Source organism: Dermochelys coriacea, chromosome 8, assembly GCF_009764565.3.
Source record: "Dermochelys coriacea isolate rDerCor1 chromosome 8, rDerCor1.pri.v4, whole genome shotgun sequence".
NCBI lineage: Eukaryota > Metazoa > Chordata > Testudines > Dermochelyidae > Dermochelys > Dermochelys coriacea.
This window is the reverse complement of record NC_050075.1, coordinates 223,592-249,837: the sequence shown is the minus strand read 5'-3', so window position 1 is coordinate 249,837 and position 26,246 is coordinate 223,592. Positions and strand designations below refer to the sequence as shown.

Sequence of the window (26,246 nt, the reverse complement as noted above, 5' to 3'; positions counted from 1 at the left end):
GTTCACATAAACCAGCTATCCCCTTACCTGTATCCTTTCAGAAATCTCCAGTGTAGAAAAGAGACTTAATTCCCTCGATGTGAGGCAAGCTTTGGCCTCTTACCTAGAGAACAAAACAAATCCATCACCTAGGCTATTTCTGGCCATAGCAGAATGAGTCTAAGAGCCAGCTATGTCTTCCCAGAGCATTCCTAGTGGATCTCTGGGTGCATCCTACTTTATCAACTGGCAATCCTTCCTCTCTGCATGGGGTACGAGCTCACTCTGAGATCACAGCCAGCCTCAGTAGTGTCGCTCCAAGAAGTACCTCTGCTTATGATTTGTGAGGCAGCAGTATGGCATTCCATCCATGCAGTCAGAAGACATTATGCCTTGGTCCAAGCTGCTTCCTCCTGCCGATGCATTATTTGGGATGATAGTTCTGCAAGTGGCCATACTACCTTCTCCTCGGAGTACTGCCGGTCTGTCACCCACCGTAGAATACACATAGGGACCACACAGCTTGAAGAATTCCAGTTCTGAGGGGCAAGTAACTTTCCTTTTTCTGGAATGTTGTTCCCTTTGGCAAGTGAAAACTCCCTCTTGATCCTGTTGTGTATGGCGAAGAGCAGATCATAGGATAATCAACGTAGATTTTTTTTAACTGAAAAATAGATAATCTGTACTGAAGTAGCAGATCCTTCGCTAACTTTTCTTTTTCGTCAAGCAGGACTCTACTTGGGTTGCAAGGTGTGGGAACCATCATTTCCCGAGTAGCAGATTGAGACACTCTGGGGCACAATGATTTCTAATTTGCAAAGTATTTTCAAAAATTTGCTTTTGTAATATGCACATACTGCGTAGTTGTGGTTCATCTGAAATGTAATACAATGATTGATTTATAACTATTTCGCTTGAGCAAGATTTCAGCATGGAGCACAGTGTGGGCTGGGTTCCATGGGGGGACTTGGAGGAGTTTGGGAAGAGGGATGGGGCAGACAATGCCACAGTTTCATTAAGGAACTCCATGAAACACAGATACAGAGCAATGCATGCCATATAGATGAGGACGGCAAAAGTCGTTACGCATTAGTTCAAATACCCTCAGTGTTACAACTGGGAATTTAGCAGCACAACAAGAGGATGTATTGGTGGGGAGGACTGGAGTACTTTGACTTACCAGCCTGGGGTTCTGGTTGCTGCTGCAGTGCCATTCCACCCTATAGTCTTTCTGACTTCAGTAACAGGGTTCTCCAGTTATGGGTGGAGAATCATCTCATTGCCCCTCTTATCTTGGGAGAGGGCAGGGTTGGAGAGAGCAGCTCCATGATCCCTTCTGCCTCCTCACTCTCTCCCTCCTGTCCTCTGCTGGACATTGAGGCCAGTTGGGTTTACGAGGACATTGTGAGGCACTTCAGGGTCAATCCAGGGGGCGCTGGACAGCACCCAGTCCAGTTCCTCATAAACAGTAATGTCCCCAGTCTGACTGATTTGACTGGATTATCTGGCCCTCCAGTATAGGAACTTCAGATGTTTCATTCTTTCCCTGCACTGCTTTGTTGTCCGATGGATGTCTGCCTGTGCCAGCCTCTCTGAAATCTCACTGTAAAGGTGATTATTTTCAACTGCTCCGTCCAAAATTGTGGAGTAGAGGGTAGGCCCACCAACAATACCTGAGAACTTAATATCAGGGCGGACAAGTGACTGCTTTTGGCACTTCCTTCATGGTACATTGGTATTGCTGTGAAAATAGTGTGAAAATAGTGTAATAGGAAGTTTGTTCTTCTGAGGTGGTCAATACATGTTGGAAATTTGTTGATATCCTTTATGCAGGAAATCCCCAGACATTAGTTTAACCATAAATTCCTTTATTAATTTCGAAGGCCAAATGCTATTTATACAGGTGCTTTAAATGTGCATTAAATGTCTAAGCCAGTGGTTCCCAAACTTGTTCCGCCGCTTGTGCGGGGAAAGCCCCTGGCGGGCCGGGCCGGTTTGTTTACCTGCCGCATCCACAGGTTCGGCCGATCGCGGCTCCCAGTGGTCGCGGTTCGCTGCTCCAGGCCAATGGGAGCTGCTGGAAGTGGCGGCCAATACGCCCCTTGGCCCGCGCTGCTTCCAGCAGCTCCCATTGGCTTGGAGCAGCGAACCGCAGCCACTGGGAGCCGCGATCGGCCGAACCTGCGGATGCGGCAGGTAAACAAACCGGCCTGGCCCGCCAGGGGCTTTCCCCTCACAAGTGGCGGAACAAGTTTGGGAACCACTGGTCTAAGCAAACATCACACTCGTACAACATACAGTTATAAGCAAAGATCAGGTACTTGCAACAGGAGTAGGCTCAGGATGCTGAAATCCATGTTGACTGTCTCTAACATGGACAGACAGACACACTAGTAATGAACTCTTTAAAAGCTCACCTTTTTATACTTAACAAACAAGTCATGTAATTGCCAGTTGCTGACTTTAACTAAGAACCAGTTTTGGGTGGCTTGGAGTTGACCCTTTTTCTTAGGCCTAAAGTAGACAACATTTATGACTGGGCCTCTTTCGTAAGATAACATCGGTATGTTAAAGGTTCATTACAGAACAACTTTGAACCAGTTTGTAACCATCTTCTATAATTTAAAGGCTCTTTTTGAGGACACTTCCTCCTGTCTTATTTACCTTTCAGGTTCAGTTTTTCCAATTAAGCCATATTCTTTCAAGGCCTTCCCAACACTACTAACACAACTTGCTCTTCATGTGACTTGCACCTCTTTTTCTTTTAACTAACTTATCCTACAGAACAGCACACTACTCTGGGAGCATACAGGGGACTGGTACCTTTTTATAGATTGAGCAAGGGTCAGGAAGAAAAGATTTGTGGAATTGGAAGTGCAGGACTGCTGAAAATTGAGTCCTGGTACAGGCCTCATAACCTATTCCACACTGCAAATGCACGGTTACAGGGGCGTGCATACCCTTAAGTGTCCACTTACCCACATGCCTCAGGTACTTGGGGCTACTCATCCTTTCCTTGTCTTCAGAAATATGCTTCTAGGGTTTCAGTTTGGATAACAGGGTTTATTGCACAAAACCATGCATTGACACATGTATAGGCACTAGTGTAGACATACTTCTAATTGACTTGATCAGGGTTGTGCAGGAAGCCTGTGAAGGCATGAAATTGAACTGGTGTCTCTGGCTAGCCTCTAACCATTGGGTCATCCTTCATTTCAACAGATAACATTTCAGACAGTTACATAATTAAGATGATACAAATGACATTTCTAAAATTGAGCGTTTTTCCCTTTTTACATTTTATATAAAGACTTGAAATGTAAAGTTTTTTTTTCTGCTTATTTTACCTTGCGTTGCGTTTACATTAGACCTTTTGAAGAGCACCGACAGGCCACCAGTGATTTTACTACTATATGATTTATTTATTTAGCATGTGCATAGTCTTCTAGCCAAGCGATGGCCTCTTCAGTGGCGTGATGCTAGGCCACCGCTGAACCTAGTCAGCAGGCATTCGACAATGTGTGTCATCGTCTGTGTTGCACCACAGCTGCACAAAAGGCCATCTCAAAGGCCCCAGCAATACTGGTTGGCTGTACAGAGACCTTGCCCGGTCCAGAACCTGTTCAACAGGAATCATTGGCACCAGGGCAGATCAAAATCAGGCAGGCAAATTGTGGAGTTGGCGACAAGGGCCTGTTTGGGGATTATAACAGAGATCCATTCATCTCGCCAGAGTGTTTCCGCCCTCTCATCCTGGTGTGGTGGATGAGACCATAATGGGCGACGTAACAGCAAACGTGCAGCTGGTGGTTTAAAAAGGTCATTGTGCAGTGGCAGGCTTACGTTGGCGAGTACTTTCTCCAGTAACCTCTCATCTGAGCAATATTGCTCCTCCTCATAACAGAACTGGGAGCCATGGGAGTGCTGTGGGACGCAGGTGCTAGAGGAGATATGCATGGTGGCATGTAACTGCGTATCCACCGCTTTGGTGTGTGATGATCAGCTCCATACTGATGTGCAATATTCCGCCACCAAATACGAGGTGGAAAAAGCTGACGTCCGCAGAGTTGGAGCATGAGCACCCCATGACGAACCTGCCAGTTTGCTAAGAAGATCGTTGTGCATCTTAACGTTAGCTGCTGCCTTCTTCAGGTGGGCATGGTAACTCAGTGTGCAGTCCAAGGTCACACCTAGATAGACCGGTTCTACTTCATGCTTCACCATCTGACCATTCAGATAAACATTCAGTTCTCGGGTTGCGCTGGCATGATGAAGATGGAACAAACTGGAGTCTGTTTTTATGATGCTTGGCTGGAGGTGCCAAGTCTTACAGTAGTCAGCTAACTTTGTCATGTCCCCATTTTTAAGGTGGTATCAAGCTCGTGGAACATCCGGGCCTGGGTACCGCAACAGATTGTTTGCGTAAATGAACTTTCGTGGCTCCGTTGTTGGCAGGTCACTGATGTAAAGATTGAACAGAGTTGGTGAAAGCACAGGGCCCTGGGGTAACCCATTGCTCTGTTGTCTCCAAGCACTTGTCTAGATGGTATGGTATAAAACCAGTATAGGAAAATTTTCCACTGAATGCATCCGATGAAGTGAGCTGTAGCTCACGAAAGCTTATGCTCTAATAAATTTTAGTCTCTAAGGTGCCACAAGTACTCCTTTTCTTTTTGCGAATACAGACTAACACGGCTGCTACTCTGAAACCACTCTTTCAGTTGGTCATAGCTTCTTGAAACTTCTCACCTTCTGAGCTAAAACTTTCCAGCCTTGATCTCCACCAGAGAAATGATTTTCTAAAAAATATTTACAAAAAGTTATCTGAAAATGATGGTGGGTGGAGGTGGGGATGGGGGAGAGAATGTATAATGGGAAGAAATTATTTTGGCAACCTTTAACAGCCCTTCTAAAGTAGAAATTTGGCAGGGTGAAAATTCTTGTAGAGTAAAAGTGCCATTCAGTATTCCAGTGAAAACTGGCGTTAATAGTTTGAATTGAGGAAGGTAGCTTGCACGCCACATCACTCTAATATCTGTGCCCTAAATAAAAGGGCTGCCTATATATGCATAGTTAACTGTAGTGATGTCGAATTCTTAGATTCTAAGGGGTTCTAGGAATTCTTCAGAAGAGCACTTACAAATATTTCTCCTGTGGAACTCAGGAGCTTTTTTGGTGTGAGGTGGGGAAGCGTGAGTGATCTCCAACTTCTGTCCTTTGCTATTGACCCTCAGTTATATTTTGTTAATTAGTAAAAGTCTTGATTGTAATATACAACATACCATTGATGTTTTACACTCATAGAAGCATTCTTCCATCAACCTAGCTTGGAAGGGTGGTGGTGGTACTGCACAGATGGAAAAATCCCCTCCATTGACATAGGCTGTCTCTGCACTAGGGGTATGGTGGCATAGCTATGGTGCCTTAGCTATGCTCATATAGTCCCTGTAGTGTAGACATACCCAAAGGCTTGGAATGCAGCAGCATTAGTGTTTGATTTTGAGAGGGTGTGACGTTATTGACATGAACTGTGACTGTATAGATCATTGTTGCTACCAGGGTCCTTTGGTTGTACCAGGTCTTGTACAGAGGCAGTCAAGTGGGCTGTCTATGGAAAGGTTGTAGTTTGCTGGTTATGATTATGCTGTCTGTATGTGTCATTTTTGTATTTGAAGTTATGAATATTGGCTGTGTACTTGTGTATCAATGTTTTTCTAAGTAGCCTCAGTGAAGTATTTGGTCAGCTTGTCAGAGAAAGGACTATTCTGAATAAGTGCGCAATCAAGAAATACTTAACTAACAATGGACTTTGGGAGACGCCAATCCACATCTGAGCTTTCCTGGGAACATTCAAACTAACATGTAAACAATGACATCCGCCTGTAAAGAATTGAGTCATACATGGATATGTGACTTGTCCATGTGACTCCAAACTCCATCTTGCTGCTGTGATTTTCCACAGTAAGAACAAAGGGGTGTCCTTCCACGTTGGAGAGGATATGGAAATCCCTCCATTTTGCCTTTAATCTTGCTTCTTACCTTTGGAGGAACTTTGCTAGAAACAGAAGCTCTGAACAAAGGACTGAATGACCCATCCAGGCTGTGGATGTACTCCAGAGACTTGATTTGAACCTGCAGTTTATTCCATCACTGCTACAAGCCTGAACTAAGAACTTTGCCATTACTGTATGTAATTGATTCCATTTAACCAATTTTAGCTCTCATCTGTTTTTCTTTTTATGAGTAAACATTTAGATATTAGATTCTAAAGGATTGACAACAGCATGATTTTGTTAATAGAATCTGATTTGTATATTGACCTGGGTCTGGGCTTGGTCCTTTGGGATCAGGAGATCCTTTTTTCTTTTACTGGGGTATTGGTTTTCATAACCAGTCATCCCCATAAGGAGCGGTGCTGCTGGTGATACAAGGGAACTGGCGTATCTGAGAGAATTGCTTGTATGACTTCTGGTTAGCCAGTTGGGTAAAACCAAGTCCTCTCTGTTTGGCTGGTTTGGTGTGCCTTAGTAATAAAGGAAATCTAGCCTTGGGCCGTTAACTGCCCTGCTCTAAGCAATTTGTCCTGAAATTGATACTCTCAGTTGTGTCCCGCCAGAGGCCGCTTCATTACAAAAGACAGTATCCTTTTAGTGGTTAGATTAGGGACTGAGACTCCTGGATTCTGTTCCTGTCTTCACCACTCATTGTGTAACTTCAGACTAGTCACTTCAGTGTCTCTGTACTTCCATTTACCAGGCTGAAAAACAGGGATGCTACCTGAGAGGTTGAGGGTTAATATGTTAAAGTGCATTGCAATTGTATTGTAGAGGAGATTTAATATATTACAAAGTTTCTAGTGAGTAAATAAATCTGGATAATCCCAAACACTGACAGAAGTGTGTGCCTATATTTTAGAGAATGGAATAGCAGTGCCCACCCAATGTAAGAGGAGAACTTCCTGTTTAGAGTGTGCTCTATGGATATGATGCATACCTGACTGAATAGCAGTTGTAACAATTTATTATAACTGTCGGGCCAATCTGTTGGAAATTTAGGGTGGGAGGGTAGGATTGAAAGCAGTTTAAAATTCTTATCTTTGATTAAAGGTCTAGAAAACATGACCTATGAGGGAAGATTGAAAACACTGGGTTTGTTATATCCCCTCTCAGTCTTCTCTTCCCGAGACTAAACAGTTTTCAGGTACATAAAGGTTGTAACAGGGAGGAGAGAGAAAAATTGTTTTTCTTAACCTCTGAGGGTAGGACAAGAAGCAATGGGCTTAAATTGCAGGAAGGGCCGTTTAGGTTAGACATTAGGAAAAATTTCCTAACTTAAGGAAGTTAAGCACTGGAATAAATTGTCTAGGGAGATTGTGGAATCTCTGTCATGGGGGACTTTTAAGAACAGGTTAGACAAACACCTGTCAGGGATGCTCTAGATGATACTTAGTCCTGCCTTGAGTTCAGGGGACTGAACTAATGTCCTTTCAAGGTCTCTTCCAGTTCTATGATCTTTGAGAGGCCTGTTTGGAGTGTGTTACTTCCACCTGGATATTTGGAGTAAAGGGGCAACTGGAACAAGTCTTCCATCTCTCATGGAAAGATACAATACCTGAAGTTGGTGGGTTTTGGTGTGGGGGAGAACAAGGAAATGAACTCTTTCCAATTTTCTGTAGTTCTCAGATTTATCTGTTCGGTAATGTGTGGTAGCTATGCAGACACGACAATCTAATATTGATATGAAGCATGTGTTCTCAAGTTATACTAATTTTCCTGACTAAAGCTGAAGTCTTTACCAATGTGGGTTTGTGGGATTTCCACCCACCTACGGTGTCTGAAACATGTTAAATATGTTTTTGTAGATCTTTGTGGAGTTTGATGGCTGCAACTGGAATCAACATGCCTGGGTGAAAGTTCATGCTGAAGAGGTCATAGTGTTGCTGCTGGAAGGGTCACTGGTATGGGCTCCTCGAAGTGATCCAGTTCTTCTTCAGGGAACTCAGGTCTCACTTGCACAGTGGCCTGCACTGGTAAGTATTTGGCCAGAACAGTGACACTATGTAAGGAAGTCATTTCATAACTGAGATTGTGGCTAGCTTTGCTATAAACCTTTTGTTGCAAAGCTTCTTCTCAACATTGCCAAAACTAAGCTGCCTGAAATTTCTAGCAACTGTAATCCAGGAAAAAAATGTGGAAGCTGGGAAAGGTGCCGAGGGGATTTGGACAAGATCTTTGTGAACTTTGAAGCTGATATATACCGTCTGGAGGGGTTCTCCCGTTGGCATAAGTAATCCTTCTCCCCAAGTAGCTAGGTTGATGGAAGAATTCTTCTGTTGACCTAGCACTCTCTACACAGGGACTTATGTTAACTATGCCACTCAGGGATGTGGATTTTTCACACTTGAGTGACAGTTATGTCGACATAATGTTTTTGTGTAGACAAGGCCTTAGCTCATTTATTATGAGGTCCCTGATAAAAGAATCTCTCTGATGTAACTTGGAAAAGTTTGGGTTACGTTTGGAATTACAATTTTTTTTTTTTTCAAACCTCCGAACCCTCTTGGCTTTATAGAGTCTACAGAGTTCTTGGAAAACTTCATAAAAATTTCTCGTGGGCCTGGTCAATACTTAAAAGTGAGGTCAGTGTAGCTAGTGCTGTCAGTGAAAAATTCAGTCCTCAGTTCTAAAGCTATGCTGACCTAATGCCAGGCATAGATGCAGCTAAATTGATGGGAAAATTCTTCAGTCTATCTAGCTGCTCCCACTCAGAGGGGTGGATTACTTACAGCAGTTGAAAAACCCCTTCTGTTGACGTGGGAAATGTCTTCACTACAGTGGCATAGCTGCAATGCTGTACCTGTGCTGCTATAGTGCCTGTCGTGTAGATGCGGCTGTAGTCTCTGACTGAGATTCTTGCAGAGTCTGTAAATACCCCCTGGGATACTTAGCCTGCATGGCTTACATTCCTTGAGAGCTTTTGAGACAAGAGACAGTAATGTCTGGCAGAACAACTAACGGTATTCAAAACTGTGGACTGTAGTGCTTTCTGAGGCAGATAAATGTTTAAGCGCTACAGGATCTAATGCTGTGTCTAGACTCGGGGAGGCAGGGAAGAGAAAGGGGGCGTGTTATTTTAACCTTATTAATACTTGTTAGGTAGCATAATTTGAGATATCACTTAGCACCTAGTACAGACAGTTTCACACTTTTAGAACAGTTAGCCAATCTCTCCCTAAGTTAATTTGTGTGTGAATTTTGATTTGTAATTAAATTTCATACATGAACAAGAAACGGAGCAGTGCAAAGCCTCTATAGCTCACTAACTGAATTTGACTCTTGATTTGCAATTAACTTATTGGTTTAGTCATCTTGGATACATGATAACTTTTTTAACATTTTTAAAATTATTTTTTTAAATACTATATAGACAAATTTACCAAATTAAACTTCTGAGAAATAAAACTGGCATTTGGCTATTGATGAAAAGATTAGTAGTAGTAGTTCTTAAGGCTATGGGAGTCCCCCATATCTGGACACCAACCTGTACAAGGTCCCCAGTATGCCCAGGATCCTTAGATTCAAGATCTGCTGGCCTGTTCCCAGGCTTTCTTGGTCAGCGAGTACCAGAATATGTGCCTCTGTTGCCGTGGTGAAGCTCGTATACCCTCCAAGTGCAATATCTGCCAGACCTTTCCTAGATGAACCTGTCAGGCCCATGAATTCAGCTTAGAATATTCCTCATGGACTATGCAGTGAGGCTACAGTCCATTCCTGACCTGTCAAACCTCTCTGTGCATTGGCCAGAGACCCCAAGAAGTACCTCTGAGCATGGTAGCCTCTGGCTCGGTGGATAATCAGAGCATGGTTAAAGACACAGGTGTGAGGGTGGTAAGAGCAAGCACTCCCACAGGAAATATGAGAGATCCTCTTCCCAAGTTCTTATGCAAAAAGAGAGGACGTCCTTCCTGACACCTCAGAGTCTGGTGAGTCTCTGTGCTAATATGGGAGTGTCAGGAGTTCACATGGGACTTGTGTCCTGGCACCCAGGGGCAAACCTGCCTCCCAAACTGTCTCTAGTTGAAGGGACGGGACCATCCTCAGTACTGGCAAAGAGTAACAGTGCTGAGAGGGAAGGAATTGGTACTGAAGACTGTGGCATATCTGAAGACAAGAACAATGGTGCCACCAAGAGACAGAAGCCCATTCCACTCTCCAGTATCCAGTTAGTAATGTCCTCCAGAGCAGTGTATCTATCTATACGAGCCCAGAATCATCTATACTGGGCTTGTCTTCACTACCGGGAGATTGACGCTAAATCAACAGCAGAGTGCTTTCCGGTCGACTCGGTACTCCAGCTCACCAAGAAGAGTAAGGTAAGTCAACTGGAGGGCGTCTCCCATCGATGCAGCACAGTGAAGACACCCCTAGTAAGTCGACCTATGTTACGTTGATTCCAGCTACATTATTCGTGTAGCTGGAGTAGCGTAACTTAGGTTGACTTACCTCAGTAGTGTAGACAAAGCCGCTGTCAGATCCAGTCCTAACTAGGGATGTGCTTAAACTCACTGGTACAGTTGAGGCACAGTAAGATGTCCCATACCAATGGCACTGCCAATTGATACAGAAGCTTCCTTTTCCTCTGAGTTCAGAGTCAGTGGGAGAGCTTCCCCAACTCCCCCAAATAGGGGTCAGCCCTCAAAGAGGCTCCATGATCTCATGAGCACCTTCCCTCTCTCATAGGGGGGACTGCCCAATTCATGACCAGCGGTACCCTTCTCCACAGGAATCACCTCTTCTCCGCTACATCCCTTCATACTGGCCTTATATGGGTTCCAGGGACCCCACTATGTGACAACTTGAATCTATAAGGTCACATCAGGAGTCAAGACAGTTTTCCCCATACAGGGGAGAACCTCAGCCACCTAAGAAACAATCCAAGACAGAGGAGCAAGCTGGCACAGTTTCCCACTGTGAGGTTATCATACTTGTCCCCAAATGAAGCGATCACACCTGCCTCATTGTCACTGCCTAACTACAAACAGTTTCAGGACTCCCTGAGTAGAAATATAGATACACTCCACAGCTTCCTGGAGGAAGTACAGGGCACCCTGTATAAGCGACTGGATATTTTCCAGAGTGCTGGTCCCAGTAAGGTGGCACTGCCACTTAATGAGGCCATCTTTGAATGAGCCATGATGGTCTGGCATACTGCAGCCACTTATGCTCCCACTCTGAAAAGACAGAAGAAATATTTTGTGCCACCTGAGGAACTAGTAATCTGCCACCTTAATACCCCTCTCTGAACGCTTTAGTTTTGTAAGCTGTCTCCAAAGGAAACAAGCACCCACTGATAAGGAGACAAAACATTTAGACTGCTTTAGGAGAGAGAACTCCACTGTGGGGAACTTGCAGTTCCCCACAGCAAGCTATTAAGCTTGAAGGCTGAAGTATGATTTTATTAATTACAATAAGTTCTTGGAATTCACAAACAAACTCCCTTGAGAGATTTCAGTTCCAACCAATTATCAATGAAGATAAATTGCTAGCTAGATCAACCTCCAGGCCTCAATGGACGCATCAAATTCGGCCTCCCGCTTGATGGCAACTTCTATAGTCATGAGATGGGCCTTGTGGCTTCAGTCCTCTGGATTTCCCAAATAAGTCCATCCACAGTGGAGGATCTGCCATCTGAAGGAAATAACCTATTCAGTTAGAAAACAGGTGAATCTTTCTAGTCTCTCAAAGAATTACGAGCAACCATTCACTTGCAGATATCTCTACATACTCCAGCACTGCAGAAGAAATACCCCAAGGATCTGTATTACAAACAACCAGCTCCTCAACCATTCTACCATCAAAAGGCCTTTAAGCTGCTTAGGAAACACCAGAGAACTCAGCCTCTTAAACACAATGTCCTCCCTTTATTCTCTTTCCAGCCTCCCACTAAGGAATCTTTTTGATGGGACTTTCAGGAGCTGCAAGTTAGTCCACCTGTTGTGTTTACCGATTCATTCATTTCTCTATCCCTCTTCAGGGACCCATCTTATGAGAGGATGCTCAGACTTGTAGAGTCCTGTCATGCCTGGGAGCCATAGAACCAGTACATGTTCAGCACAGGGAAAAATAATTTTACTTATTCCCAAGAAGAAATGAGGCTGGAAGCCCATCCAAGATCTCAGATAACTGCATGTCTTCATCTGCCACTGATGTTCAGTATGTTCATGCTGTTCTTTATAATTCCCTCACTAAACAAGGGTGACTGGTTCACAGTTCTCAGTTTAAAGGATGCTTATTTCCACAAAGACCCATCCATGCTGCACACAGATTTCCGAGATTTGCCGTAGGCCCTAGACCACTACCAATACAGAACGCTTCTCTTTGGCCTCTCGGTGGCACCGAGGGAATTAACAAAGATGTTGTTAGTAGTGGCAGCTCATGTACATCACCAGGGTTTGTCAGTGTTCCACACCTTGACTGGCTGCAGATGGGGAAGTCTTATAAAGAAGTACAGATAACATCCCTATCCCTACTTAGATCTCTTTAACTCCTTAGGGCTCCAAGTAAATGTAAAAAGAAAAGGAGTACTTGTGGCACCTTAGAGACTAACAAATTTATTAGAGCATAAGCTTTCGTGAGCTACAGCTCACTTCACGGAGCTGTAGCTCACGAAAGCTTATGCTCTAATAAATTTGTTAGTCTCTAAGGTGCCACAAGTACTCCTTTTCTTTTTGCAAATACAGACTAACACGGCTGCTACTCTGAAACAAGTAAACGTAGAAAACTACATTTGAGTTTTCACACAGACTACAGATTTTATTAGAACTGCCCTATATTTAACCAGAGTCATAGCATACCTATCACAGGATTCCAAGCAATGAAGGACCTCTTCACTCAGCTTTGGCAGAACATGCAGACAATGGTTCAGGCTTGTTTTACCTTCCTAGATCTCATGGCCATGTATACATGAGTCTTCCAAAGGGTGTTAATCTTCCATGTCTAAAGGTATGATTACAGATAGTCTACATGCCAAACAAGCACAGCCTGGACAAACTGATCTTGCGCCCCCACAGAGTTCTGACCCTGCTATCCTGGTGGAAGACAGGTAGGTGGTGTGCATGGGGCTCCCTTTGCCCCTCCCTCACCCACAAAGATGATTAATTACAGACACCTCTCTGCAAGGATGGGAAACCTGCCTCAAGTAACGTGTAAGACACAGGGTATCTGGACCCACCAAGAATCTCCATTGCACGTATACATTCTGGAGTTGTGTGCCGTTCACAAAGCCTGCGAACAATACCGATGGTTTATTTGAATCCTGCATGTTCAAGTCATACTGGATAACTTCACAGCAGTTTGTATCAACAAACCAGGAGGATCACACCTCTTGTCATAGAAACTGTCAATCTGTGGAACTGGTTCATTAGCTGCCAGATCACCATCTCAGCAGTGCACCTTCCAGTGGTGCACAAAACATTGGTAGACAGCCTCAAAAGGCTTTTCTTCAAAGACCAAGAGTGGGAACTGCATAACTGGGTGATATGAAACATCTTGCATGACAGGAACCCCACTGCTGAGATCTCTTGGTGTCTCAGGAAAACAAATTCCCCATCTAATGCTCCAGAGGGAATGCATTTATCATTCAGTGGTCAGAACTGCTGATGTACAAATTTCCTACCATCCTTCTTTTACTTTGAATCCTGAAGAAGATCAAACAAGATGGAGCGTTGGTGATCCTGATTGCTTCAGTGGCCTAGCTCTGGTTCCTGAGCATTCTTTGGATGTTCTTGTGTCTGTGCAGCCATATTCAGCTCTTCCTAGACCTGCTGACTAAAAACAAGGACACACATCCAACATCCCAACGCAGCATCCTTTCATAAGAACAGCCATACTTCAGAACAAAGGTCCATCTAGCCCAATATCTTGTCTTCCCACACTGGCCAATGCTGCATGCTTCAGAGAAATGAGCAGAACAGGTAATCAAGTGATCCATCCCATCGCCCATTCCCAGCTTCTGGCAAATGGAAGCTAGGGACACCATCCCTGCCCATCCTGGCTAATAGCCATTGATGGACCTATCCTCCATGAACTTATCTAGCCATGTGATATTTGGATAGGTGTTGGGCATAGAAAAGTCACATTTTTTCTTTGACGTATTGCACATGTGGATCCCACTTATGATGTCCATGTACCCCAGCACAGGACTTTGGAACAATTTCATTAGCAGCGTCCAGTGGAGGTTATGCATGTGCCCTGCATGCCCTTGCCCCCACTTTCCCCCAGCTGAGGGCACAAAAGGCACAGTAATCCCAGCTGCTGTTCATTTTCTTCTAACTGCCTTAGGCTGTGACTCAGAACAACATAATGTACTTCTGTAGTAAATCTTGTTACTTCGTAATTAATCTGGTAGTTAAATTATTGTACCTAAGGTACTTATTAGCTCTAGATTTTAAAAAAAAAAATGGCAGAGCCCAGATCTCCAGCTTTCTAGCTATGTCCTTCTTGTAGCGGCGATCATTCCTTTGACTGGCACCCACAACAGATGCCTTTACTCTCTGGGTGAGCAATATACCACTAAGTGTGTGATTTGCAAACCCTTTAAGAAGTGCATGCAAAAAAAGAGGCAGTCAAGACTGAAGCTTTTTCTTATGGAAAAGTCCACGAGAGCTGGATTCACAGCACAGACCTGATACAGAGGCTTCAGTTTTCACAACTTATCTGTCAGTGCCCTGTCATTAGAAATGTTGTACCTAATTCAGGGACAATTAAAAAGACTCAGAACAGTCAAGTATCCCTGACGTCTGAGTGACTGATTCAAAGTCAGTTTCTTGGCACCGAGCTCACTGCGGGGAGTGCAGAGGAGCTCTTCAAAAGAGTGATTACTGCTGGTGCTGAGAGTGAAAAGGAGCTGTTACCTCTGGAGAGGGGAAAAACTGGGACTAGGACCTGCAATGCTGCATTGCAGTACAGTGCTGGTATAAAAACCTGCCGCCTCCTCCTTCAGCTAAAAGATCTCATGGGGGGTAAGAGTCAGCATTCTGCCTTCCTTTCTTTTCAGCACCGGCTTCAGCAGCACTGTCCTCCTTAGCATCAGAGTTCTCAAGACAGGCTTCTACAGTGCTTCCCTTGTTAGCACCAGCAGTTTTGATCAATGCCTGCTCTGAACTAGCAATTTTAGTTGCAGAGGAAGCTTCAAAGTGGAGAGAGGTACCTACAGCATCCTTATTGCAGGGACCTTTTACAACTAAATTTTTATCTCCAAAAGTTTTTCTATCTTCACCAGACCTTGGTATTGCTTCAGAGCCTGAGTCACCACTCCTGGAGGTTTCCCTGATCTCAATACCGGACAGATCTCCTCCTCAAAAAGAAGCAAAGATGATGCTAGTGAAAATTTGTTTGAGCCAGCACATCAATACATTTAGGGATTTGAGTCCCACTAAAATCCTTCTCACTCCTGCCCTGGCTTCTACATTAGAGGTCGAGACTCTTGACTCCTGTGCAGACGCTGACAGGAGTCCTTCACCAAAAAGGAAACTGCATGGTTGGAAAGAAAATAAGTCTAGGGAGGCATATGGAAAAGAGCCTCATAGCAGACCTGAGGATGCTCATTCTCACTGTGCTCCTTGGTTCCTTCCAGACTGACAAAATGATCTTTCCCATATGGTCCAGTGCCATAGCCGTATTGGCCCTCCTGGCCTCAATGACTGCAATTTCATGGACAAGTTCTCCCACAGTATACAGGATCTATTCATGAGTCACTTGCTGCAAACTTTTAAATTAGATCACTCTCCTCATCAACTTCAAGATGCAGAGGAAAACAAATTTCAAGTGATGAAACCATTTCGCAGGCTACACCATCTTCAGCTGATTTTAAAAACTTTTCAGGAATTATTGAAGCAAATGGCAAAAATACCAGAAGTTCCTTTGGAGAGTGTTTAGGAAAAAAGCAAATAAACTTTTTCTTGATATTCCATAGCCAGCATCCCAAAGCAGGGTTGCGTGCCCTATTAATGAAGCAATATTAGATCCAGAAAAATATCTCTGGGCTATTCCTGCTTTCATTGCAGCTACTACAAAACACTGATCATGGCCATCGGGTGCTATCTAACAGATTTGAGTATTTTTATACTCGTGTGGCTCCACTTTCACTGGTTGTTGCTGCATCCAATGAGCTATCAAGACAGTCTGGGAAATCAACCTCTAAGGAGAGAGAACCCAAGAGACTGGATCTTTTTGGAAAGTACTTTTACTCTTCAGGCCAGGATACCAAATTATCAAGCCATGTTATCTAAATATGATTGTCTGCCATGAAATAGATGGTCAAAGTTTAATGACGACAAGTTTTACCTCTCAGAATGGTAGAGATGAGTTTTAAGCTACTTGTGGAAAAACAGCTTATTGTTAAAACCTCTCTTAAAGCTGCATTAGATGCTGCCGATTTGAGTGTGTGTTCAATGGCTACAGATAACCATGAAGATCATATCATGGTATCTGCATCAGGTTTATCAAAAGAAGTGCAAGCGACTATTTGATTTGCTATTCAATGGTCTGAATCTATTCAGTGGCAGGACAGATGAATCTCTGCATTCATTAAAAGACTGGAGATCCACACTCGGGTCATTGGGTTTATACACTGCTTTCTTTCAAAAAGACACGCTTTTGTCCTCAATCTTTATTCTTCAGTTATACGAACACTGAATATTTTTTCATATTCCCAACACCAGAGGCCTCCTGAACCATCTAGAATGAGATCTATATAGCAGAAATAGTAGTCAGTTCCACTACCCTCAGACACACAGACATCAAATTTGATGCAACAGTCAAGGATCTTGGACTAATCCACAAGTATTATCTTTTTCTTCATGCTTTGGCTCTGTTTCCTGGAGGCTTGGTTGGCAGCCACCACAGATTGATGGGTCCTTCAAGTAATCAAGGATGGTTATACCGTTCAATTTCAATACATGTCTCCTTTCCACCTCTCTTCCTGGTCCCTTTTCGGGGACCATTCTTATGAGTGGTTTCAGAGTAGCAGCCGTGTTAGTCTGTATTCGCAAAAAGAAAAGGAGTACCCGTGGCACCTTAGAGACTAACAAATTTATTAGAGCATAAGCTTTCGTGAGCTACAGCTCACTTCATCGGATGCATTTGGTGGAAAAAGCAGAGGAGCTTGAGTGCCGTTCATCAGGAAGTAGACTGATCAAGCTCAGAGCAATAGAGTTAGCATGTCAGGAGTACATTGGAAAAGGTTTGTTTTTGTTTTTTCCCTATTTCCTCATACTGAAAAAAAGGTGGCTTGCGTCCAATTCTAGACCTCGGGAACCTCAACAAATTAATTTGACGTACCAAGTTCCACATGGTAACTCCTGCTTCAGTTGGATACCATGGACTGGTTCGTTACCCTTTACTTAGGGGATGCTGATTTTCATGTCAGTATTCCTCTCCCCCCACCCCACCCCCGCTCTCCCCTGCAAAGTGTCCACATTTTATGGCTGTAAGGAGTCATCATCAATTCTCAGTCCTATATTCTGGAATTTCATCAGCACCAAGGGTGTTTGCAAAGTGCCTATCAGTAATTGCATCCCATCTACATAGACAAGGATTTCATATGTACCTTTTGCTAGACTACTGGCTTGTGCAGGGGAAGTCAAACACAGATCATAGTGTCTGCCAAGAAACTGATCCGTTTACTTTTTTATCCCTGGGTTTGAGGATTAATTTTAACTTTAGAATGTTGAATCCGATTCTGTCATAATCCACAGAGTTTTTCCACTGCATGCATCTGATGAAGTGAGCTGTAGCTCACAAAAGCTTATGCTCAAATAAATGTGTTAGTCTCTAATGTGCCACAAGTACTCCTGTTCTTTTTGCGGATACAGACTAACATGGCTGCTACTCTGAAAAGAGTTCATCAGTGCTCCTGGACTTCCTAGCAGGGAGTTTATCCTTCCTATTAGACAAATTTCAGATAATAAAATACCTGATTCTACGCTTCAGTATTTACCCTCAAGCAACAGTAAGGATGTGCCTTAAACTGCTAGGACATATAGTTTCCTGTATGTTTGTAACCACATTCGCCCAGTCATGTCTCAGACTGTTTCAAGCTTGGATCAAGTCTGTTTATAGACCAACAATCCAGTATACATAAGTGAAAGTGCTGATTCCAGTTCAAATTCCTTCCTCAATGAAATGGTGGAGGACAGAAGAAAGTGTATATGCGGGAATTCCCTTTGCCCCTCTGATTGTTCCAAAACTTTGATAACAGCTGATTCCAAGATGAGCTGAGGAGCATATGTAGAGGGGACCAGAGGCCATGTGTCTGACCATCATCTAAAAGCCACAATTCACATAAATGTACTTAGAATTAAAGGCAGTGAGATTAGCTTGCACAGCATTTCTACCTGTCACACACAGTTCTTCAATACAAGTTCTCATGGACAATGGCATGGCCTCCTAGGACTTAGGGAGGTGCAAGATCAGTCTCCCCCCCCCCCCCTTTTTGCCAAAGAATCATAAAATTTTGGGAATGGTGCATTGTGTCACATCAGTCTGACAGTTCTTCTCTTTTTGGAGAGAGAAATGGTCTAGCAGCCTCCCTAAGCAGCAAAATGTACTCTTCCCATGAAATGAGAATTTAAAAAGTCAACCCTAAACTGAATTTTCCAAGAGTGGTGGCTTTCCCAGATTTATTTGGGTCAGTTCTAAACAGAAAATGTCTGATATTTTGCTCTTGAGCAGAAGAGAGTTGGCAATCTCTAATAGATGCGTTCATGAATTTTTTTTGGTGTCACCATTTTATGTACAGGTTTCAGAGTAGCAGCCGTGTTAGTCTGTATTCGCAAAAAGAAAAGGAGTCCTTGTGGCACCTTAGAGACTAACAAATTTTTATTAGAGCATAAGCTTTCGTGAGCTACAGCTCACTTCATCGGATGCATTTGGTGGAAAAAAGAGGGGAGATTTATATACACACACAGAGAACATGAAACAATGAGTTTATCATACACGCTGTAAGGAGAGTGATCACTTAAGATAAGCCATCACCAGCAGCAGGGGGGAAAAGAAGGAAAACCTTTCATGGTGACAAGCAAGGTAGACTAATTCCAGCAGTTAACAAGAATATCTGAGGAACAGTGGGGGGTGGGGTGGGGGGGAGAAATAACATGGGGAAATAGTTTTACTTTGTGTAATGACTCATCCATTCCCAGTCTCTACTCAAGAAATACTCACCAGCAACCACACACCACACAACAGAACCACTAACCCAGGAACCTATCCTTGTAACAAAGCCCGTTGCCAACTGTGTCCACATCTATTCAGGGGACCCCATCATAGGGCCTAATCACATCAGCCACGCTATCGGAGGCTTGTTCACCTGCGCATCTACCAATGTGATATATGCCATCATGTGCCAGCAATGCCCCTCTGCCATGTACATTGGCCAAACTGGACAGTCTCTACGTAAAACAATGAATGGACACAAATCAGACGTCAAGAATTATAACATTCAAAAACCAGTTGGAGAACACTTCAATCTCTCTGGTCACTCGATTACAGACCTAAGAGTGGCTATCCTTCAACAAAAAAGCTTCAAAAACAGACTCCAACGAGAGACTGCTGAATTGGAATTAATTTGCAAACTGGATACAATTAACTTAGGCTTGAATAGAGACTGGGAATGGATGAGTCATTACACAAAGTAAAACTATTTCCCCATGTTATTTCTCCCCCCCCCACCCCACCCCTCACTATTCCTCAGATATTCTTGTTAACTGCTGGAATTAGCCTACCTTGCTTGTCACCATGAAAGGTTTTCCTCCTTCCCCCCCCCTGCTGCTGGTGGTGGCTCATCTTAAGTGATCACTCTCCTTACAGTGTGTATGATAAACCCATTGTTTCATGTTCTCTGTGTGTGTATATAAATCTCCCCTCTGTCTTTTACACCAAATGCATCTGATGAAGTGAGCTGTAGCTCACGAAAGCTTATGCTCTAATAAATTTGTTAGTCTCTAAGGTGCCACAAGTACTCCTTTTCATTTTATGTACGTTTTCCTTCCATTTCCTCTGATTTGAAGAGTGCTACAGAAAATAAGGCATGAAAAAGCTCAAGTTATGTTGGTGGCTCCTGCTCAGCTTCACCAGTTTTGGTTCTCAGATAATCAATTTATCACACTCCCAGTTTAGGGAGATGTTATCACAGAGTCAGTCTGATTCTCACTAGTCCTCATTGCATCTCATGGCCTGGGTGATATTTGAATGCTCTCAATAGATAACTGTTCTTCAAAGGTTTAGAGCAGTGCTCTTCAGAGTAGAACATTATTCACTAGGAGTACGTACATCACCCATAAAGAGAAGTTTCCATTTGGCAAAGACTAAAGGTTATGCTCCATGTCAGTGTTCTGTTCCAACAATATTAGATTACTACTCATCTTTAAAGTGCTCAGGACCATCTATCTCTTCAACCAAAGTCCATTTGGCAATGATATCTGCATTCCATTTTCCTGTAGAGGGATGTACAATTTTGTCTCATCAGTCAGTGAATAGATTTATTAAAGGGCTTGGCCACATTTTTCCTCCTGTGGGAAAGCTCGCTCAAACACGGGACTTTAAATTTAATGATTTCTTTGCTGATGGATTCCCTGTTTCCCCCACCCCTTTTGAACCTCTGGCAAATTGTCCAATTAATCTATCATCAGTGAAGATAGCATTCCTGGTGATAATTACATCAGCTTGTAGAAAAAGCGAATTACAAGCCCTAATGATAAATCCTCCATACAGTTTTTCACATGGATAGAGCAACTATGAGATTGCATCCACCTTTTATTCCTAAAGTACTATCAGTTTTTCATATCAGTTTATTCATTTACTAGTCCCCCCCCCCCCCCCCCCAACAACACATTCTTCACCTGCTAAATTTAAATCACATATCTCAGATATGAGAAGGTGGCTGTTACGAACTAGATCGGGGGGTCTCAAACTGTGGGTCGGGACCCCAAAGTGGGTCAGGGACCCTGTTTTTTAATGGGGTCGCCAGGGCTGGTGTTAGACTTGCTGGGGCGCAGGGCCAAAGACCAAGGGCTTCAGCCCTGAGTGGTGGGGCTCAAGCTTCGACTTTAGCCCGGAGTGGCAGGATTCAGCTTACAGGCTCCCACCGCCTGGGGCTGAAGCCCTTGGGCTTTGGGGCCCCCCCCCACCTGGGGCACTGGGGCTGGGGTGGGCTCATGCTTCAGTCCCCCCCTTCTGGGGTCATGTAGTAATTTTTGTGGTCAGAAGGGGGTCACAGTACAATTAATTTTTGAGAACTGCTGAACTAATCTTTTTTGTAAAACTTCAATACTTTTGCATATAGTAATAAAAGGAATGACTGTTTCATCGCACACTTTCAAAATGAGTATTGCATTAGAACTCCTTATGATATTAATAAGAATCCTCTGTCAAACATCTGACCTCACTCCACCAGAGCACAAGCTGTGTCGATAGCATGCTTAAATTGGGTTCAAATATCAGAAATATGTAGAGCAGCTCCCTGGTCTTCAGCTCATAGATTTATGAAACATTAAAACTAGAAATGAATAGTACAAAGAGCTTTTGATCTGGGAATTTGTTCTCTTGCGCTGCTATCAGGTATCTTAATGGTACTCCTGACATGCACTTTAGTTTGTCAGGAAATGACAGTAACGGAAAATTCATCCCTTCATTAGTCTGTCCATAATAGTATTTACTGCTACATGACGTGAAAATATAAAAGTGTCCCTTTCAAATAGCGATGTCTGTAATCTCCTGTGATACTTTGGCTGGGTTGCCAAGGCTCCTAGAAATATTGGGACTCAGCACTGATGAGTCTTAGTGTAATTCCACTTTCTTGTAAGGAGAGTTGACTACCAGATGATTTGGAGAAAATGAAATATGCCTTTCACTTTCATTAAATTGCTGGCAGTGGCTCCTCTTGTTTTAAAATTCAGGCTCTAGGAATTGCAAGCTACCTGACCTGGGCTATTTTCGTTGTTTGTCTTCAGTATTTATGCTGCACTTATTTAAAAATGTCTTCTTTACAATGTTGATGTCTTGGTAATAAAGTATTTTATGAATGATTGATTGGGGCATCCCCTGTGAGGATATGAAACCTGCAGAAGGGTATTACTTGCGTCTGTGTCCCCCTAATCTGTTTCCATACCCTTCATTCAAGTTTTCTTCTTCACAGACCTTCACTCCTTTAGTAGATAAGCTGGGTTTAGGCTCTGTGGTTCCTGTGGAGTTTCTTCTGGACCGAGACCTGAGATTCCTGTCCGATGCCAGTGGATTATGTCTGTTTCAGGTACTTGAAGAGGCCTTCTCAGACAGAGTACAGATTCCACTTAATACCATGCTTTCCAGGTTGATTCTCTTTCAAGATGTGGTGGGGATCCTCATGGATATTGGATAGATAGAGAAGGCATGAAAATGTACAAGAATTGGCCCTGATCTCCAGCTCCATTCAGAAAGTCTTAAAGTCTCAGCTCTTCCCCCATCCTTTGTTTTAGGAGCCTCTAGTTGCTGAGGCTCAGCCAAAGGGTCTGCATATTCCCTCCCTATCCAGAGGGAATCATTGCTATGGGAGTTCCAGAACTGCTTGTGCATAGTGGTCTTGATCAATTTCCTGACATATTGAGAAAGCTTGTTTACTTTTGTTTTGATAGAGGTCAGATATTCTTCTCCATTAGAGCCTCCAGAATAGAGAGAGAGGCCAGAGAGCTGTGGCCCCCAGTAGTATAACTACTGTATTGTCTACTGGTTTTCTTGCATTCAAAACTTTTTTGTGTCATTGGCAGATGGGAACAGAGAGCCAGAACCAAGTTCTGCAGGAGCAATCTGCACTGAGAGACTCGGTCAATGCATTAATTAGTGACCAGAAACTTCAGGAAATATTTAGCAGAGGTAAGACCAACTGGCTTGTAGCTTGAGGGTTTGGATTGTGCACGAGTTTGTGTTCCGGAGAGGAGTCCCAAAATAAAAAGTAATATCCATTGTTTGAAGTTCCACTCTGCAAGTTAATATGTCCAAAATTCTTTGTGAGGAGAGTTTAATTATTGTTTTCTTGCAGTTGACTGGAAAGGTAGATTGCTGTTTAACTGGAATCGTCTGTAGCGATTGTTCATTCACAATCACTATAGTTAAGATTGCAAAACAGCTTCCATTATAATCCAACCTCATGCATTCACAACTTCCCAAAATATCAATCCTTTGGGCTGAAATTTTAAATGCTTAGTCTGCTTGAAAGTGAATTCTTCTGAAAAATAAAACTTAATCCTTTAAGCCATCTTTGATATCTCTAAGACCGAAAACCCCCACTTTGCAGTCTCAATTCTAATGATGTCCTTTTAAGCACGATTGCAGTAAATGACTGAAATTTTAAACTTGGCATCACCCATCCTTACTCAGTATGGCATTCTGACTTGCTCCAATGGCTAGACCATGCAGAGGGTTGTGTGTGCTACAGCTGTTTGCTAACATACCCTGGGTATCTTAGCTCAGGCGGTAGAGGCTCATAGTTTTCAATACAGAGGCAGCAGAGTTTGAACCCTGCTACCAATGATCTTCATGGAACATCACATTACATTGGTATGGACATAGTTCTTGGTGGGTACTAGTGCCTTTGGTTTAACAAGCATATGGATCTTAGGAAGAAACTTCTCATCCAGGCAGGTTACTCTATTAACTGTCTAGTATAGAATTTCTTGCCCTTTCTTCTGAGGCATTTGGTTATGGTCACTATCCGTGTCAGCATACTGGACTAGATGGACCTCAGTGGTTTGATTTCTTCTGGCAGTTCCTGTGTTCCAAGATTTGGAACTGCACACTCTGCTTTGGCAGTAGAAAATTTCCTTACATCTGTAGAAAAATTGTGTATACACGTCCAGGTAATTAGGCATATTAGTTGGTTTACACTCACACAGGATACAAGTGAGGATTCTTCTTCCAGTTATATCCTTATGGGTGTTCCACTTCAGGTGTGATTGTGCCCCAGGAACCTTTACATAAGAACAGCCATAAGGGTCAGATCAAAGGTCCATCTAGCCCAGTATCCTGTCTTCCAACAGTGGCCAATGTCAGGTGCCCTTTGATTAGAGACATTCGGTAGCTGTGCCTATTCAACCTGTGTATGTGCCCTACGCATCCTTGATCACCTTACTATGGCTATGTAGTCATGTGCAGGCAAACTGCTCTCTATTCCTTCTCGGTCATCTTGGCTTGAGATGGTGCTTCATCAAAAGTCTGCATTGAGCTTGCCTCATTTGTGTTTTTTTCCTCACTCTTATTTTTGTTAGTTATAAGATGCTTAATAGTTGGTTAGTCAGAGGATCATTTTCTCTCTTCTCTCCCCCACCCCAGTCCCCTCCAGGGTCAGTTTGTCCGGTTCTGTGGGGTATAAAGGCTGCGTCCCTTGCTAGATGGTCATGCTGTGAGCAACCGGCAGTCCTAGTGTGTGTGTCTGCCTTTGGGAAACTCCCATCCCCACAGCAGTGCAACTTCTGCCTAACACTTAAATCTAGGGCCAGGAAGAACCAGGAAATCAAATTGAGACTCTCATGATGAATTCCCTCTGCCTGCTTAAGACCCATGCCAAGGGACCCTATGCCCTCCCCTGCACCATGCCCCAGTCTCAGGCAAGCCGCATGCTCCTCTTGCCTCAGCACAATACTCTTGTAGGTCGTCCAAGGACTCGTGAGTTTTTGTTTCCACATCCTTCTCTCAATTCCCTGGTCATCAAGGCAGTAAACAAACGTGGAAATCAGTACCATGCTAAAGCAATGCCATGTGATGGAACAGAAATGCTTTGACCTTCTAAGTCCATAAATCCTACTTGTTTGCGACTCTGTAGTTCAGGATTGCCAACTATCAGGATCTTATGGTGAAGTAGAACCACATCGGCCACTGCAATTTTACTTCCTTTTATTGAGCACCTTTCACCATAATAGAGGGATCAATTTCAGGCAGTCATAGTGGAGGATCAGCTTCTGGCCAGAGCATCCTTGCAAGCCTCTCTGGATGTCGCTGATACTGCTGCAACACTCCATCTCTACAGCAGGTGTCATGCAGAGGGCTTCTTGGCTCTAGCTTTCAGGATTTCCCAAGAAGGTACAAAATATGGTTGAGATCTTAATTTTGTTCTCAGATGCCTTATGAAACCTTCCTTTAAACCAATGGCAATTTCTCTACTTAAGTTATCTATAGAGATTTGCCTTCTTGGTAGCCATTACATCTGCTCCAAGAGTGGGAGAGAGAGGAACCCAAATGGCACACTCTCTCTTCACAGTATTTTTCAAAGATAAGGTTTTGCTATGCCTATACCCCTAAATCTTACATAAAGTTTAATCTGAATTCCATATTAACCAGGTCATTAATTTCTCAGTTTTCTTCCCTAAATCACATCTGACCAAGGAGGATGCTATGCTACATACGCTTGATGTCAAAAAGGGCACTAGTCTTTTACCTGGACAGGACTAAATCCTTTTGAAAATCTCCCAGACTGTCAATTGCTGACAACTCTAAGGAATCTACAGTTTCAATCAAAGACTCTTTAGGTGGATATCTGGATGCATCATTCCTTGTTATCAATCTAATGATATTCAACCGTCTGTTCGGATATTCAGCAAAGGGGTCTCTCTACCTTAGTGACATTTTTCCCAGAAAGTTTCCATCAATGAGTTCTGCAGGCCTGCCACTTAGACTTCTGTACATGCTTTTTCAAAGTAATCCATGATTCAACTTAAGGTGCTGCTTTTGAGTCTGCAGTACTATCTACAGTATTGAACTACTCCAAAGCCCCCTACTCCCGCTGAGGCTGCTGCTTGTTAGCCACCTGAAGTGGAGCACCCACAGGAATGCTACTTGAAGGAGAGATTACTCATCCTGTAAATAACTGGAGTTCTTTGAGGCAGGGGTGTGTGTCCGTCCGTGTAGGTGCTCCACTATGTGTCCTCCTTCCCCTCTACTTCAGCTTTGTGGAGAAGGAACTGAGGGCAGTTCACCTGCGCAGCACTGTATAGGCTTGGTGTGAGGCACGAGGATGTGTAAGTCACGAGTACAGGCCGAATGAGCTCTGCTACCAAAAGTCTCCGATCCAAGGTCCATAGGATGCACGGCACCTGAAATGGATCACCCACAGGGGGATCAACTTTGAAGAACTCCAGTTGCTGTACAGGGTGAGGAACCTCGCCTTATAAACTCAAGGTGGGATTTCATAAGGAGTTCACAGTAAAGTCACATGGTTACTCATGGGGTGTGTGTGTGTGTGTG

At 43.5% G+C, this 26,246-nt stretch overlaps 1 protein-coding gene across 5 annotated transcripts in view; it reads left to right on the top strand.

The window, feature by feature from the left end:
* The window catches only part of KDM3B (lysine demethylase 3B), a 129,990-nt gene that overhangs the window by 34,333 nt on the left and 69,411 nt on the right, over positions 1–26,246 (top strand). For all 5 annotated transcript variants that reach the window (XM_043520378.1, XM_038413883.2, XM_043520377.1 and 2 more), the window contains exons 2-4: positions 7,841–8,008; positions 22,171–22,284; positions 22,778–22,883. In XM_043520378.1, coding sequence (XP_043376313.1) covers positions 7,841–8,008; positions 22,171–22,284; positions 22,778–22,883 — 388 coding nt within the window. The remainder of the gene's footprint in view (positions 1–7,840; positions 8,009–22,170; positions 22,285–22,777; positions 22,884–26,246) is intronic.